Source organism: Dryobates pubescens, chromosome 2 (genome assembly GCF_014839835.1).
Source record: "Dryobates pubescens isolate bDryPub1 chromosome 2, bDryPub1.pri, whole genome shotgun sequence".
NCBI lineage: Eukaryota > Metazoa > Chordata > Aves > Piciformes > Picidae > Dryobates > Dryobates pubescens.
Genome location: NC_071613.1, coordinates 4,824,011 through 4,840,671, shown reverse-complemented (window position 1 = coordinate 4,840,671; position 16,661 = coordinate 4,824,011). Strand labels below are relative to the sequence as shown.

Here is a 16,661-nt window from a genome sequence, read left to right as displayed (position 1 = left end):
GACACCAAGCTGGGGGCAGGAGTTGATCTGCTGGAGGGTAGAGAGGCTCTGCAGAGGGACCTCGACAGGCTGGGCAGATGGGCAGAGTCCAATGGCATGAGATTTAACACATCCAAGTGCCGGGTTCTGCACATTGGCCACAGCAACCCCATGCAGAGCTACAGGCTGGGGTCAGAGTGGCTGGAAAGCAGTCAGGCTGAGAGGGACCTGGGGGTGCTGGTCGACGGTAGACTGAACATGAGCCTGCAGTGTGCCCAGGCAGCTAAGAGGGCCAATGGCATCCTGGCCTGCATCAGGAACAGTGTGGCCAGCAGGAGCAGGGAGGTCATTCTGCCCCTGTACACTGCACTGGTTAGGCCGCACCTCGAGTACTGTGTCCAGTTCTGGGCCCCTCAGTTTAGGAAGGATGTTGACTTGCTGGAACGAGTCCAGAGAAGAGCAACAAAGTTGGTGAGGGGTTTGGAACATAAGCCCTACGAGGAGAGGCTGAGGGAGCTGGGGTTGCTTAGCCTGGAGAAGAGGAGACTCAGGGGTGACCTTATTACTCTCTACAACTACCTGAAGGGAGGTTGTAGACAGACGGATGTTGGTCTCTTCTCCCAGGCAAGCAGTACCAGAACAAGAGGACACAGTCTCAGGCTGCGCCAGGGGAGATACAGGCTGGATGTTAGAAAAAAGTTCTATACAGAAAGAGTGATTGCACATTGGAATGGGCTGCCTGGGGAGGTGGTGGAGTCACCATCACTGGAGGTTTTTAGGAGAAGACTTGACGGGGTACTTGGTGCTGTGGGTTAGTTGCTTGGGCGGAGTTGGATTGGTTGATGGGTTGGACGCGATGATCTTGAAGGTCTCTTCCAACCTGGTTTATTCTATGTATGTATTCTATGTATGTATTCTATGCTTAGCCTGGAGAGGCTGACAGCTTGGCCAGCAGTTTGCTGTGGGGGACGGTGTCAAAGGCCTTGCTGAAGCCCAGGCAGGCTACATCCACAGCCTGCCCCACATCCACCAGGCAGTCACCTGGGCATGGAAGGAGATCAGGCTGGAGAGGCAGGGCCTGCCCTTCCTAAATCCATGCTGGCTGGGCTGATCCTTGGCCATCCTGCAGGTGTGCAGTGATTGCCCCCGAGATGATCTGCTCCCTCATTGTCCCTGGCACTGAGGGCAGGCTGACTGGCCTGGAGTTTGCAGCTTCCTCCAGTTATCCAGCACCCAGTCACAGAACCATAGAGGCATAGAGTGCTTGGGGTTGGAAGGGACCTTTAAAGGTCAGTTGGTCCAACCCCAGTCCAATCACAACTTAAACTTAGCTCCTGAGGCTCTGCCACACCCCTGGGAGCTTGTTCCAGTGGCTGAAGCCATGTTTAGTGAGGTGCTCAGGCCCATGGGTGTGCTACAGAAGGTTGAGCCTGCAGAAGAGGAGGCTCAGGGGAGACCTTCTGGCTGTCTCCAACTCCCTGAAGGGAGGCTGTAGCCAGGTGGGGGGTTGGTCTCTTCTCCCAGGCAGCCAGCACCAGAACAAGAGGACACAGTCTCAAGCTGTGCCAGGGGAGGTTTAGGCTGGAGGTGAGGAAGAAATTCTTCACAGAGAGAGAAATTTGCCATTGGAATGTGCTGGCCAGGGAGGTGGTGGAGTCCCCATCCCTGGAGGTGTTTAGGAAGAGCCTGGCTGAGGCACTTGGTGCCATGGTTTAGTTGATTAGATGGTGCTGGGTGATAGGTTGGACTGGATGATCTCTGAGGTCTCTTCCAACCTGGTTAGTTCTATTATTCTATTACTCAGTCCAACCCCCTGGGCCTCGAGGGCCTCCAGGTTCAATGTGCAGTGGGAAAATGCAGCTTCTGGAGAGCTGTGTGCCAGGGGAAGGTCTGGATTCCAGCACCAGGGCTGCATCAGGCAGGAATCTCGTCGGAGGGGCAAAGTTGGGCTCAGCAGAGCTCCTGCCTGGAAGATTGCCCTGAGCAATGAACTTCTTCAATGACTCTTTTCTCAGTCTGGAGGAGTGCTGGGAGCTCAGATTTGGGGTGAGCTTGCAGAAGATGCTGCAGCAGTGGTGTGGCTGACAGCAGGCATCTGAACCTGGAATAGAAACAGGCTCCTGGCAGGAGTCCACGCAGCAGATGGTCAGCAGCTCCACCAAACCCCTGCCAGATCCCAGGCTGCTCTGAAACAGCAGAACCCCTCCCCTCCTGCTGCATTGCTAGCAGCTTCCTGGCCCAGTTTGGTAATGAGTTGTGCTCTTGGAACAAAACAGTGGAAATGAGCCTTGAAAGTCAGCTAAATGTTCAGATTGTAAAAGCAAAGACCAGGTTTGGGTCTGGTGTGTCTGCATTCAGACTTCCTCAGCCCAGGACAGCCTCAGCAGCTCCAGCAGTGTGATTCCTGCCACTCCTGTGTCCTCTGCTCTCTTTGGAGCTCAGGGGGCTGAGGAGCAGCCAAGGAACACAGCCACAGGTTGCAGGGGGTTGGAAGGGACCCTCCAAGGGCATCTTGTCCAACCCCCTGCGGGCAGCAGGGACAGCTCCAGCCAGAGCAGGCTGCTCAGTTGAACCCCTCCAGGGAGGGGACATCCACAGCCGCCCTGGGTAACCTGTGCCAGTGTCTCCTCACCCTCCCTGCCAAGAATTTCCTCCTCATTTCCAGCCTCAGTCTGCCCTGAGCTGTGACCAAAGCAGCCACCAGTGTGAGCTGGTAGAACCATAGACCCATTTGCCTGGGCAAAGCCCTCTGAGCTCACCCAGGCCAACCATGCTCTAACTGCCCAGGCTGGGGCTGAGCCATGGCCCTCAGCAGGCTCAGGCTGTGGGGTTGCTGCCAGAGCCTCCAGACAGGCAGTGGCTCTGCAGCCTGGCTCAGTGCACACAGACACAGGGCAAGAGCCACCACCTCCTCCACCAGCTGTGTCTGTAGAGATCCTTACTCAGTCACTGCTGCTTCTGCTGCCCAGTTCCTCCTGCAGGGAGTCTGTCTGTCTCTCCCCAGGGAGCTCCAAGGCAAGCTGTAAGAAATAGAGCAGCAGTCAGCACACCAATCACCCAGCACAGAGCTGCTGGCTGCAGCCACCCACAACAGCACTGGAAGGAGCACTCACTTGCTGGGCATCCATCTGATGTTCCTCTTAGCTCCTCTCAGCCAGGAACAGCTGCCTCATCCTGGGAAGCAGTCCTGGGGCACACCATGAAGTGCTCTGCACCTGGCAAGGGAGGCTTGGTCAGAGCTGCCATGAGAAATGGCTGAGGAAATCCAATGGGCTCCAACCCAAGGCTCTGCAGGGCCAGCACAGGACCTTTGGTCTGGCCACCATGCCCAGGGACACCTCCCACCAGCCCAGGTTGCTCAGGGCCTCATCCAGCCTGGCCTTGAGCACCCCCAGGCAGGAGGCAGCCACAGCCTCCCTGGGCAGCCTGTGCCAGAGTCTCAGCACCCTGGCACTGAACAACTTCTTCCTCAGCTCCACTCTGCCCCTGCTCTGCCTCAGCTCCAAACCATTCCCCCTTGGCCTGTCCCAGACACCCTCAGGAGAAGTCTCTCTGCAGCCTTCCTGCAGATCCCTTCAGTTCCTGGCAGGCAGCTCTGAGGTCCCCCTGGAGGCTGAGCACCCCCAGCTCCCTCAGCCTGTGCTCACAGCAGAGCTGCTTCAGCCCTGGGAGCATCTTTGTGGCCTCCTCTGGCCTCTCTCCAGCAGCTCTGTGTCCTTCTGCTGCTGGGGAGAGCAGAGCTGGGGGCAGTGTGTGAGGTGGGGTCTCAGCAGGGCAGAGCAGCTGGTTTATAGGCTTCTGGAGGTTTCCCCCAGCCTCCCTCTCTGCAACACTTCTGTTCTCTGCTTTCAGTTCAATTTCGTGGGGAAGTTGCTTGGACCAAGAGGAAACTCCTTGAAGAGGTTACAAGAAGAGACAGGTGCCAAAATGTCCATCCTGGGGAAAGGATCCATGAGGGACAAAGCCAAGGTACTCTCTGTCCCAAACCCACTGTGCCTCAGCTCTCAGCCCTGCACTGCCTCCCTGCTTCTTCATCACCCAGGCAAGGGGCCCAGAGGAGCCTCTGGCTGCAGGGCTGCTTTGGTTTCCATCAATGGCCTCAGGAGAGCTCTCCTCTTGCTGCTCAACCCCTGCTTCCTGTGGAGCTGGAGGCCTCCACAACTGCTGTGCTCCACCTAAAGGGAACCCAGATTAAAGCTGGGGTGGCTGCCTCAGGAGTCTGAGGAGCAGCAGCTGCAGAACTGTGGCTTGGCCAGGCTGAGAGCTGGCTGAGGGTGGGACCTCAGGAGCCTTGGCCAGGCTGAGGGTGGGACCTCAGGAGCCTTGGCCAGGCTGAGGGTGGGACCTCAGGAGCCTTGGCCAGGCTGAGGGTGGGACCTCAGGAGCCTTGGCCAGGCTGAGGGTGGGACCTCAGGAGCCTTGGCCAGGCTGAGGGTGGGACCTCAGGAGCCTTGGCCAGGCTGAGAGCTGGCTGAGGTGGGACCTCAGGAGCCTTGGCCAGGCTGAGAGCTGGCTGAGGTGGGACCTCAGGAGCCTTGGCCAGGTTGAGAGCTGGCTGAGGTGGGACCTCAGGAGCCTTGGCTGGCTGAGGTGGGACCTCAGGAGGTTCAACAAGAGCAGGTCTAGAGTCCTGCACCTGGGGAGGACCAACCCCTGCACCAGAAGAGGTGAGGGGTGACCTGCTGGGGAGCAGCTCGATGGAGAAGGATCTGGGGGTGCTGGTGGACAGCAGGAGAAGGCTGAGAGAGGGGATCTGAGCAATGACTGTGAATATTTGGGGGGTGGGGGGCAGGAAGGGGCCAGGCTCTGGTCAGTGGTGTCCTGGGACAGGACAAGGGGCAGTGGACACCAACTGGAAGCCGGGGGGCTCCCTGAAGACCTGCCTGAGCTCTGCTTCATGGTGATGCTCCTCCTGGGTTTATTGATCTGCCTGGGGCTTCCCAAGGAGCAGGTTTGCTCTGCTGGAGCTCTGGCTGGTGATGGTGTCCTTGCTGTGTCCCAGCAGGAAAAAGGCAGGAGGAGCTGCCCTGGATTCTCTGTGGCAGTGCTGGCAACTGCTCTCCATGCCTGGTGTCATCTTGAGCAGCATGATGAATACTTTTAATATCATCTAATGGGTTACTGTTGGCAGGAGTTCTGGGCTGCCACGCCAGGGACAGCTCTGCAGGGAGGTAAATCACAGGGAAGGCAATTAAAGGGGATAATTATAAAAGCAGGGTGGCAGCAGCAGCTCTTTGGAGTCCTCACTGGAGTCCCTAGCAGGAGAGGTTGGTGAGCTGGGTGTGGGCAGCTGAGCTGGGTGTGTGCAGCTGAGCTGGACGTGGTTGTGCTTGGAGCATCTCCATCAGGGCTCAGTGCTCTCCTCTGCAGAGCCCTTGGGTGCTCTCTGGGTTCCTTTCCTGGCTGATTGCTGATGCAGTGCAGCTTTCCCTTCTCATTGATCCACCCAACATCAATATGCCTTCAGAGCTGGGACTCCATCCTGCTGCAGTTGTTGAGCAACCTGCAGAGCCTTGTGGCTGCTCAAAGCAGCTTTAAGGCAATCTGGGCAGATACACCTTGAGCTCCTACCCCATGCATCAGCACAGAGTCATGGAATGGCTTGGGTTGGAAGGGACCTCAGACATCATCCAGTCCCCACCACGGGCAGGGACACCTCTCAGCTAGGTGGTGAACAGTGCAGGACATGCAGCTGGGCTCTCCTCTGGCCTTTGTGGTTGCTCTCTTGCTGGAAGGTGTCCAGAGAAGGGCAGCAAAGCTGGGGAGGGGTCTGGAGCACAGCCCTGGGAGGAGAGGCTGAGGGAGCTGGGGTTGCTTAGCCTGCACAAGAGGAGGCTCAGGGGAGACCTTCTTGCTCTCTGCAACTCCCTGAAGGGAGATTGTAGCCAGGTGGGGGTTGGTCTCTTCTCCCAGGCAAGCAGCACCAGAACAAGAGGACACAGTCTCAAGCTGTGCCAGGGGAGGTTTAGGCTGGAGGTTAGGAAGAAGTTCTTCATAGGAAGAGAGATTGGCCATTGGAATGTGCTGCCCAGGGAGGTGGTGGAGTCCCCATCATTGGAAGTGTTTAGGAAGAGCCTGGCTGAGGCACTTGGTGCCATGGTTTAGTTGATTAGATGGTGTTGGGTGATAGGTTGGACTTGATGATCTCAAAGGTCTTCTCCAACCTGCTCTGCTCTATTCTATTCTATCCTATCCTATCTTATCCTATCCTTCTCTATTCCATTCCATCCTATCCTATCCTTCTCTATTCCATTCCATCCTATCCTATCCTATCCTTCTCTATTCCGTTCCATCCTATCCTATCCTTCTCTATTCCATTCTATCCTAACCTATCCTATCCTATTCTATCCTATCCTTCTCTATTCCATTCCATCCTATCCTATCCTATTCTTTTCTATCCTATCCTATCCTTCTCTATTCCATTCCATTCTATCCTGTCCTATCCTTCTCTATTCCATTCCATCCTATCCTATCCTATCCTTCTCTATTCCATTCTATCCTAACCTATCCTATCCTATCCTATTCTATCCTATCCTTCTCTATTCCATTCCATTCCATCCTATCCTATTCTTTTCTATCCTGTCCTATCCTTCTCTATTCCATTCCATTCTATCCTGTCCTATCCTTCTCTATTCCATTCCATTCCATCCTATCCTATCCTTCTCTATTCCATTCCATTCCATCCTATCCTATCCTATTCTTTTCTATCCTATCCTTCTCTATTCCATTCCATTCTATCCTATCCTATTCTTTTCTATCCTATCCTATCCTTCTCTATTCCATTCTATCCTAACCTATCCTATCCTATCCTATTCTATCCTATCCTTCTCTATTCCATTCCATTCCATCCTATCCTATTCTTTTCTATCCTGTCCTATCCTTCTCTATTCCATTCTATCCTGTCCTATCCTTCTCTATTCCATTCCATTCTATCCTATCCTATCCTTCTCTATTCCATTCCATTCCATCCTATCCTATCCTATTCTTTTCTATCCTATCCTTCTCTATTCCATTCCATTCTATCCTATCCAATTTCTATTCTATCCTACCCTATCCTATCCTTCTCTATTCCATTCCATTCTATCCTATCCTTCTCTCTCCTATCCTTCTCTCTCCTATCCTTCTCTCTCCTATCCTTCTCTCTCCTATCCTTCTCTCTCCTATCCTTCTCTCTCCTATCCTTCTCTCTCCTATCCTTCTCTATCCCGTCCCGTCCCCCGCTGTCCCAGCTGATGCCCATCACGCGAGGCAGTATGTGTTCTCTCCCAGTCCTTCCCCGCCCGGTGGGAGGCCGGCGGCGGCGGCGCTGCCAGCCCCACGGCTGTCTCGCCCGCAGGAGGAGGAGCTGCGGCGCAGCGGGGAGGCCAAGTTCGCGCACCTGAGCGACGAGCTCCACGTGCTGATCGAGGTGTTCGCGCCGCCCGGCGAGGCCTACTCCAGGATGAGCCACGCCCTGGAGGAGATCAAGAAGTTCCTCGTGCCTGTAAGTGCCCCCCGGGGTGGGTGCCCCTCTGCCTGCTGGGGGGAGGGGGTTCCTCCTTGGGAGGGTGCCGTGGTTTGGCTGATCGGAGGGTGTTGGGCGAGAGCTTGGACGCGATGGTCTCAAAGGGCTTTTCCAACCTGGTTTATCCTATCCTGCCCTATCCTGCCCTATCCTGCCCTATCCTCTTCTGTCCTAGCCTTCCTCCCTCCTCCCTCCTCCCTCCTCCCTCCTCCCTCCTCCCTCCTCCCTCCTCCCTCCTCCCTCCTCCCTCCTCCCTCCTCCCTCCTCCCTCCTCCCTCCTCCCTTCTCCCCTCATCCTCCTCCTCCCTCCTCCCTCCTCCCCTCATCCTCCTCCTCCCTCCTCCCTCCTCCCCTCATCCTCCTCCTCCCTCCTCCCTCCTCCCTCTCCCTCTCCTCCCTCTCCCTCCTCCCTCCTCCCTCCTCCCTCCTCCCTCCTCCCTCCTCCCTCCTCCCTCCTCCCTCCTCCCTCCTCCCTCCTCCCTCCTCCCTCCTCCCTCCTCCCTCCTCCCTCCTCCCTCCTCCCTCCTCCCTCCTCCCTCCTCCCTCCTCCCTCCTCCCTCCTCCCTCTCTTCCCTTCCCTTTTCCCCTCCCCTCCCCTCCTATTCTATTCTATTCTGCCTGTGCTGCTGCCTAGAGAACCAGAAACTTGTCTGGGTTGGCAAAGCCCTCTGAGAGCATCCAGCCCAACCACCAACCCAACCCCACCATGGCCACCAAACCATGGCCACAGCTTTCTGGAACACCTCCAGAGATGGGGACTCCACCACCTCCCTGGGCAGCCTCTGCCAGTCCCTCACCACTCCTGCAGCAAGGAAATCTTTCCTCATCTCCAACCTAGCCCTGCCCTGGCACACTATTCCATGATCCTGCTAGATCCCTTGTGCAGTTAGATGAGGCTTGGTTTGCTTTGTTCCTGTAGAGACTGAAGGGTCAGAGCTGAAGTCTCAGTCTCACAGTTTGCCCTGTGAGGCTGGCAGCCTCTCTTCAGTCCCTGAGGAGTGAGTGAGGCCTCCCCTCCCTGCCCTGCTGCTGGTGGAGTGCAGTGCCCCAGGCTGGTGGTGCCAGGCAGCTCTAGTGGTGCATGCCACAGGAGCAGGGTGGCAGCCACGCTGGGCTTGCTGCTCTGTGGCTCACTGACAAATCCCCCAGCTGTCAGCTGCCCCCAGGGGCACCAGGACATGGCTCCAGCTTCTGTCTGCTTGTCTTCTGCCCGTGGGCATTGTGAAGCTGAGACTCAGACTGCCTGCAGGCTTCAGGCTGCTGCTGCTTGCTGTGTCTCTGTTTCCAGAGGTTCTCCATGCAGCTGAGGTTTGTTTTTCAGACAGACCTTGAGCAGGTGAAAGCTGCCTGGGCTGCATCCAAAGCAGTGTGGCCAGAGATGGAGAGTGAGGATCCTGCCTCTCTGCTCTGCTCTGGGGAGACCTCACCTCCAGGACTGTGTCCAGCTGTAGGCCCCCAGCAGGAAATGGAGAGGGTCCAGAGGAGGCCATGAAGATGAACAGAGGGCTGGAGAACTTCTGCTGTGAGGAGAGGTTGGGAGAGTTGGGGCTGTTCAGCCTGGGAAGGCTCCAGGCAGACCTTAGAGCTGCAGCTCAGTGTCTGCAGGGGAGCTGCAGGCAGGCTGGGGAGGGACTGCTCAGAAGGGGCTCTGGGAATAGGACAAGGGGCAAGGGTTTGGAACTGGAGCAGGGCAGGGTTAGGTTGGACATCAGGAGGAAGTTCTGCACAGTGAGGGAGGGCAGACACTGGAACAGGCTGCCCAGGGAGGTGGCTGAGGCTCCATCCCTGCAGACATCCAAGCTCAGCCTTGCTGTGTCCCTGGGCAGCCTGCTGTGGCTGGAGCTGTCCCTGCTGCCTGCAGGGAACTGGGCAAGGTGACCTTGGAGGCTCCCTTCCATCCCAGTGCAGTCTGTGGGAGGACAACATCATGTTCACAGCTGGGGACCTGCTGAGCTGCTGCCTCCTACAGAGGCTGGGCTCTTCCAGCCTCAGCTGGGTGATGTTTCCCCTCTGGAGGGTTTGGGGGTTCCTGGCTGCCAGGGGGCTGCATGCACACACAGTGGCTTTCCACAAGTGCCAGCCTAGATGGGCAAATGCAGAGATCTGTGTTGGGACTGCAGTGCTGGAGTCATGCAGAGGGCTTCTGGCAGAAGCACTGTCACTTGGTGTGCTCTACAGGCTGCCCATCTCAACCCATTATGACCTGGCACCTGTGCCCAGTGCAACAACCCAACCAGTCCACACATGGGCAAGAAGCCACCTTAGCAGATGGCTTGGGCTGTAGGTGGCCAGGAACCCATGGACAGGCATCAGTCATGGCCTCAGGGAGCTCTTACCTAGGCAGCTGAGCACAGGTGTGGGCATTGAGCTCCTCCATGCCCCACTGAGAACATTTGCAGTGCCCACCAGGCACCCACAGTGGGTGGGCTGGAGCCAGGTGCCAGAGCTCTGCTGGAGCTTTGCAACAGATGCCTTGGCTCAGGAAGGGCTCAGCTACAGATCACTCTCCTGCTTTGCACTGAGCTTTGGGTCTGCATGGGAGAGGCAGAGAGTCAAGTCTGGGGATGCAGCTGCAGCCAGCCTGTGTGCATGGCCAGCAGAGACACTGCCTCACCCCAGCCCTGCCATGGCATCAGGGAATGGGTTGGGCTGGAAGGGACCCTAAACACCATCCAGTTCCAACCCCTGCAGGAGGCTGCAGTCAGCTGGGGGTTGGGCTCTCACCTAGTCTCAGGTAAGAGAAGGAGATGAACTGACCTGGAACTGTGCCAGGGGAGGGTTAGGTTGGACATCAGATTAGAATAGAATTAACCAGGTTGGAAGAGACCTTCGAGATCATTGAGTCCAACCTATCACCCAACACCATCTAATCCACTAAACCATGGCACCAAGTGCCTCAGCCAGGCTCTTCCTAAACACCTCCAGAGATGGGGACTCCATCACCTCCCTGGGCAGCACATCCCAATGGCCAATCTCTCTTGCTGTGAAGAACTTCTTCCTAACATCCAGCCTAAACCTCCCCTGGCACAGCTTGAGACTGTGTCCTCTTGTTCTGGTGCTGGGTGCCTGGGAAAAGAGACCAACCCCCACCTGGCTACAGCCTTCCTTCAGGGAGTTGCAGACAGCAAGAAGGTCTCCCCTGAGCCTCCTCTTCTCCAGGCTAAGCAACCCCAGCTCCCTCAGCCTCTCCTCACAGGGCTGTGCTCCAGACCCCTCCCCAGCTTTGTTGCCCTTCTCTGGACACCTTCCAGCAACTCAACATCTTGCCTAACCTGAGGGGCCCAGAACTGGACACAGGACTCAAGGTGTGGCCTGAGCAGTGCTGAGCACAGGGCACAATGACTTCCCTGCTCCTGCTGGCCACACTCTTCCTGATGCAGGCCAGGATGCCATTGGCCTTCTTGGCCACCTGGGCACACTGCAGGCTCATGTTCAGCCTACTCTCAACCAACACCCCCAGGTCCCTCTCTGCCTGGCTGCTCTCAGCCACTCTGCCCCCAGCCTGTAGCACTGCCTGGGGTTGCTGTGGCCAATGTGCAGCACCTGGCACTTGGATGTGTTCAGTCTCATGCCCTTGGACTCTGTGCAGCCTGGCAAGTCCCTCTGCAGAGCTCTCCTATCCTCTAACAGATCAACTCCTGCCCCAAGGTTAGCAGAACCTTCTTGCCTAAAGGCTTCTCCAAGCCCCAGCCGCCCAGGGCGGTGACTGAATCTCCATCGCTGGAGGCGTTTCAGAGGCAGAGCTGTGGTGCTGAGGGCCATGGGTTAGCCCCAGCCTGGGCAGAGTTGGAGGATGGTTGGGCCGGAGGCTCTTGGAGGTCTCTTCCAGCCAGGACCATTCCCCGATGCTCTCAGCAGCTGTCCCTCCGCCCCGTGGCTGCGCACACGCAGAGCCGCCCGGCCCGCCCGGTGCCGGCGTGCCGTGCAGCAGCGGGGCTGAGCGGGGCTGAGCGGGGCTGAGCGGGGCTGAGCGGGGCTGAGCGGGGCTGAGCGGGGCTGAGCGGGGCTGAGCGGGTCTCCCGTTGTGTGTTGCAGGACTACAACGATGAGATCCGGCAGGAGCAGCTGCGGGAACTCTCCTACCTGAACGGATCGGAGGACGCCGCCCGCGGCCGGGCGCTGCGGGGCCGCGGCCTGCGAGTGCCCCCCGCGGCCCCTGCCAGGTCTGCCCCCGCTCCTGCCATGCCCACAGACAGCCGAACACCAGCTCAGTACAGACCAGGGGCGTGCCGTGGGGGAGAATCAGCAGGGCACTGCGCCGGGAACGGCCCTGCAGCACGGGGAGGGGACTCTGCCCCTCTGCTCCCCGCCGCTGAGACCCCCCCGCAGCACTGCAGCCGGCTCTGGGGCGCAAGGAGGGCAGGGGAAGATTGAAAGGAAACCAAAGCCCCAAACCCTTCTGCTAATAGCTGCTGCTAGCAGCACAGTGACTGACTCACAGCCTGCAAGGGCTAGGAAGGGACCCTCCAAGGGCATCTTGTCCAACTCCCTGCACTCAGCAGGGACAGCTCCAGCCAGAGCAGGCTGCCCAGGGACACAGCAAGGCTGAGCTTGGATGTCTGCAGGGATGGAGCCTCCACCACCTCCCTGAGCAGCCTGTTCCAGTGTCTCCCCAGCCTCACAGTGCAGAACTTCCTCCTGATGTCCAACCTAGCCCTGCCCTGCTCCACTTCCAAACCACTGCCTTCAGGGAAGGGATGTCCTGCAAAGGAACTTTCACAGACTCCAGAAGTGGGTCCCTGGGAACCTCACAGAGTTCAACAAGGCCAAGTGCAAGGTGCTGCATCTGGAGGACCACCAGTGCCAACACAGCCAGAGGGGTGAAGGCATTGGCAGGGGCTCTGCAAACAGAGCCTTGGTGCTCTCTGTAGAGGGGAATAGAATAGAATAGAATAGAATAGAATAAGAATAGAATAAGAATAAGAATAGAATTAGAATAAGGCAGGTTGGAAGAGACCTTCAAGATCATCACATCCAGAGAAGCTGGACATGAGCTGGCAGTGTGTGCCCACAGCCCAGGAGCCAGCTGTGGCTGCACAACAAGAAGGGTGACCAGAGGGTCAAGGAAAGGGATTCTCCCCCTCTAGTCCAGCCCTAGAGACCTCCTCTGGAGTGCTGTGTCCAGCTCTGGGGTCTCCAGCACAGAAAGCAGAGGGATCCAGAGGAGGCCACAAGGATGACCAGAGGGCTGGGGGGGAAGGCTGAGGGTGTTGGGGTTGCTCAGCCTGGGGCAGAGAGCTCTGAGGCCTCAGGGCAGCCTCTCCACACACCAAGGGTGCTTCTAGGAAAGCGTGCCTGTCCCTGGAGGCGTGCAGGGCCCCTGTGGCCCTGGCACCGGGGGGATGGTCTCGGGAGGCTTCTCCGCCCCCAGCAGCTGAGCTCTCTTTTTGCTCTCCGCAGGGGCCGTGGGGGTGCCATTCCTCCCCCGCCGCCGGGCCGAGGTGCCCAAGCGCCCAGAGGAGCGCCGGTGAGCCGTGGAGCCCTGCCCGTGCCCCCCGTGGCCAGGGGCGTTCCCACCCCCCGGGCGAGGGGCACCGCGGCTGTCCCGGGCTACCGACCGCCCCTGCCGCCGGCGCATCAGCCCTACGAGGACTATGTGAGTAACCGGCCCTGGGCCTGCCCCCGGCGCCCCCTGCCCCTCTCTCTCTCTGCAGCTGCTGCCCCTCTGCTGCCCGCTGCGCTCCTGGGGGGGCAGGGTCTGCGGAGCTGCCTTTGGTGTGCTGGGGCTCCCCGAGCTGCTCCCAGCTCGCGCTGGGAGGTGAGAAGGTTGTGCTGGGAGGCTCGTCTGACCCAGACCATCCCTTGGTTCTGTGACGAGCTCCAGGCAGCTCCTGGTGCTGCCCCCAGCACCCCTGCGCCTCTCAAACACTGTCCTGTTGGGCCTGGCTGCTGCTTACTGCAGGCTGAGCTCCGGTCCCCAGCTGCGAGGCCAAAGCCTGGCACAGTTCACAGCCTGAGCTGGAAGGGATCTTCAGGACCATCCATTGCCAAGCCCCTGCCATGGGCAGGGCCTCCTCCCCCTAGCCCAGGCTGCTCCTGCTGGTGCCCATCCCATGCTGTTAATGTCTTCAGCCTGATTTCATTTGTTTCTCATGTGCCTTAACCTCCTGCTGTAGCTGGGGGTGGCCCTACTCTCTGCTCAAGGTGACCTTTGAGGGTCCCTTCCAGCCCAGTGCAACCTGTCAGGCTGTGACTCCTCTCCCAAGGATAAGAGCAGGGCAGTTTCCAGGCATTAACCACAATTCCTGACCAAACCAGCTGTGGGTTTGTGCCCAGGGTTCTGAAGCCTCACCCCTGACCCTGACATGGATTTACAGCCCAGTGGTGGATAATCAGCAGAGCCTCCACTTAATGAAGCCAGAGCTTTGTGTTTTTAACACTCATTTGGACACCCAATTAGCTCTGCCTCTATCCAACAGCTCCACCAGGAAATAAATCAAGTGTGGAAGCAGCAGCCAGGGCAAGCCTGGCTGGAGCTGGAGACGTGCCCAGGGCTGACACCGTGCTCTGCAGCTCTGGGCACTGACTGGGTGCTTCAGCTGCCCCAAGCAGCTCAGACCTCTGCTCCCCTTCTGACACAGACACCAAAGCCACCAGGTCACTCCTCAGGCTGGTTCAACCTGGCCTTCCACACCTCCAGGGCTGGGGACTCCACCTCCCTGGGCAGCCTCTGCCAGTCCCTGATCACTCTTGCAGCAAGGAAGTTTTACCTCTCTCCAACCTAACCTTCCTCTGGCACAATTCCAGGCCATTTCCTCTCCTTCTATCACCTGAGACTGGGGAGCAGAGCCCAACCCCCAGCTCCCTGCAGCCTCCTCTCAGGGAGCTGCAGAGAGCAAGGAGGTCTCCCTCAGCCTCCTCTGCTCCACACTCAACATCCCCAGCTCCCTCAGCTGCTCCTCCCCAGCCCTCTTCTCCAGACCCTTCCCCAGCTCTGTTGCCCTTCTCTGGCCCTGCTCCAGCCCTCAAGGTCCTCCTGGGAGTGAGGACCCCAAACCTGAGCCCAGCACTCAAGCTGTGGCCTCCCCAGTGCCCAGCCCAGGGACACAATCCCTGCCCTGCTTCTGCTGCCCACACCATTGCTGGTCCAGGCCAGGCTGCTGGTGGCCTCCTTGGCCACCTGGGCACCCCCTGGCTCGTCTCCAGCTGCTGGCACCCAGCACCCCCAGATCCTTTTCTGCTGGGCAGCTGGATTGAGTAGAGGACATGGTGCATAGCACAGCACCCAGCCCTGGAGGTGTCCATTTGACACAGAGACAGTAAAAAGGATTCCCTGGGATGTGAGTTTGAGAGCATTGCTGCTGCTCCTCTCTCAACCAACACCAGCAGAGCTGTGGCTTCAAGAGGAAAAAGCAGAACCCCCTCTTGTTTTCCCTGGCTACTGTGGGCTTGCTTTGTTGCCCAGGATCTTTTCCCAGCACCCTCACTCTTGACCTGAGCCAGGAGCCCAGGGATCCCTCAGCTGTGGTTCACTTTCAAGCTGTTTCCAGTTCTGCTTTGTGAAGCTCCTCAAGGCCTTTCCCCACCTAAATGTCTCTGGGTTTGCACTTCACAAACTTAAGCCCTGCAGAGCTCTGCTCCCTGCAGGCTCAGGTGTTGCCTTCATCTCCTCTCCCAAACCTCCTGACTCCCATTTTCAGGTGGAATGTGAATCTTTTCCCAGGCTTGCTCAGCACACAGGATGATAAATTCATCTTTGCAGTGGAAAAGAGCAGCCTCCTATTGCTGCCTGTGAGCAGGACCTCTGCAGGGCAGGGAGCATCCAAGATAAATGATTCTGAATAATCCCCTGGCAAGAGAGGCTCTAATGAGGTTTTGGGAAGCAATTATGTAGCCAAAGAAAATGGATTTGATGTCCTCCTAACCTGGAAAAGTCCTGGTTGGAGGCTGCCTTAGATCCAGTGGCTGGAACAGGGCTTGGGAGACAGAGAGAGAGAGAAATTCTTGGCACTGGGGATGGGGAGACTCTGGCACAGGCTGCCCAGGGGGGCTGTGGCTGCCCCCTCCCTGGAGGTGTTCAAGGCCAGGCTGGATGAGGCCCTGAGCAACCTGGGCTGGTGGGAGGTGTCCCTGCCCATGGATGATCTTTGGGGTCCCTTCCAAGCCAACCCATCCTCTGGCTCTTCTACCCAAGCTGATTGCTCTGCACTCCTTTGCTCTGCACCTCCCCCTGCAGTGCAGGGCACAGCAAATGCTGGGGGCTGGCAGCCTCAGCACAGACAGCAGCACAGTCCCCTCCTGCTTTCCCACAGACCAACCCCACATGTTCCTGCTCTGAACATCCTGCTCCCTGAGCAGACCAGAGCAGAGGGCTCTGAGCATTGGCTGGGAGGTTTGCAGAGGGCTTTGAGCTCTCAGGAGGAGCTGGAGCAGTGCAGGATGATGGCTCCCAGCTCCCTGGTGGTGCTGATTGTGTCTGGAGCAGTGCAGGATGATGTTCCCTGCTCCCTGGTGGTGCTGATTGTGTCTGGAGCAGGGCAGGATGATGTTCCCTGCTCCCTGGTGGTGCTGATTGTGTCTGGAGCAGGGCAGGATGATGGCTCCCTGGTGGTGCTGATTGTGTCTGGAGCAGGGCAGGATGATGGCTCACAGCTCTCTGGTGGTGCTGATTGTGTCTGGAGCAGTGCAGGATGATGGCTCCCTGCTCCCTGGTGGTGCTGATTTTGTCTGGAGCAGGGCAGGATGATGGCTGACAGCTCCCTGGTGGTGCTGATTGTGTCTGGAGCAGGGCAGGATGATGGCTCACAGCTCTCTGGTGGTGCTGATTGTGTCTGGAGCAGGGCAGGATGATGGCTCCCAGCTCCCTGGTGGTGCTGATTGTGTCTGGAGCAGGGCAGGATGATGGCTCCCAGCTCCCTGGTGGTGCTGATTGTGTCTGGAGCAGGGCAGGATGATGTTCCCTGCTCCCTGGTGGTGCTGATTGTGTCTGGAGCAGGGCAGGATGATGGCTCCCTGCTCCCTGGTGGTGCTGATTGTGTCTGGAGCAGGGCAGGATGATGGCTCCCTGCTCCCTGGTGGTGCTGATTGTGTCTGGAGCAGTGCAGGATGATGTTCCCTGCTCCCTGGTGGTGCTGATTGTGTCTGGAGCAGGGCAGGATGATGGCTCCCTGCTCCCTGGTGGTGCTGATTGTGTCTGGAGCAGGGCAGGATGATGTTCCCTGCTCCCTGGTGGTGCTGA

The 16,661-nt window shown here is 58.1% G+C and overlaps 1 protein-coding gene across 1 annotated transcript in view; it reads left to right on the top strand.

Moving 5' to 3' along the window:
- Positions 1–16,661, top strand: part of KHDRBS2 (KH RNA binding domain containing, signal transduction associated 2) — a 61,361-nt gene that overhangs the window by 27,807 nt on the left and 16,893 nt on the right. The window contains exons 3-6 of the mRNA XM_054169489.1: positions 3,832–3,948; positions 7,316–7,462; positions 11,519–11,646; positions 12,884–13,079. Of these exons, the coding sequence (XP_054025464.1) occupies positions 3,832–3,948; positions 7,316–7,462; positions 11,519–11,646; positions 12,884–13,079 (588 nt within the window). The remainder of the gene's footprint in view (positions 1–3,831; positions 3,949–7,315; positions 7,463–11,518; positions 11,647–12,883; positions 13,080–16,661) is intronic.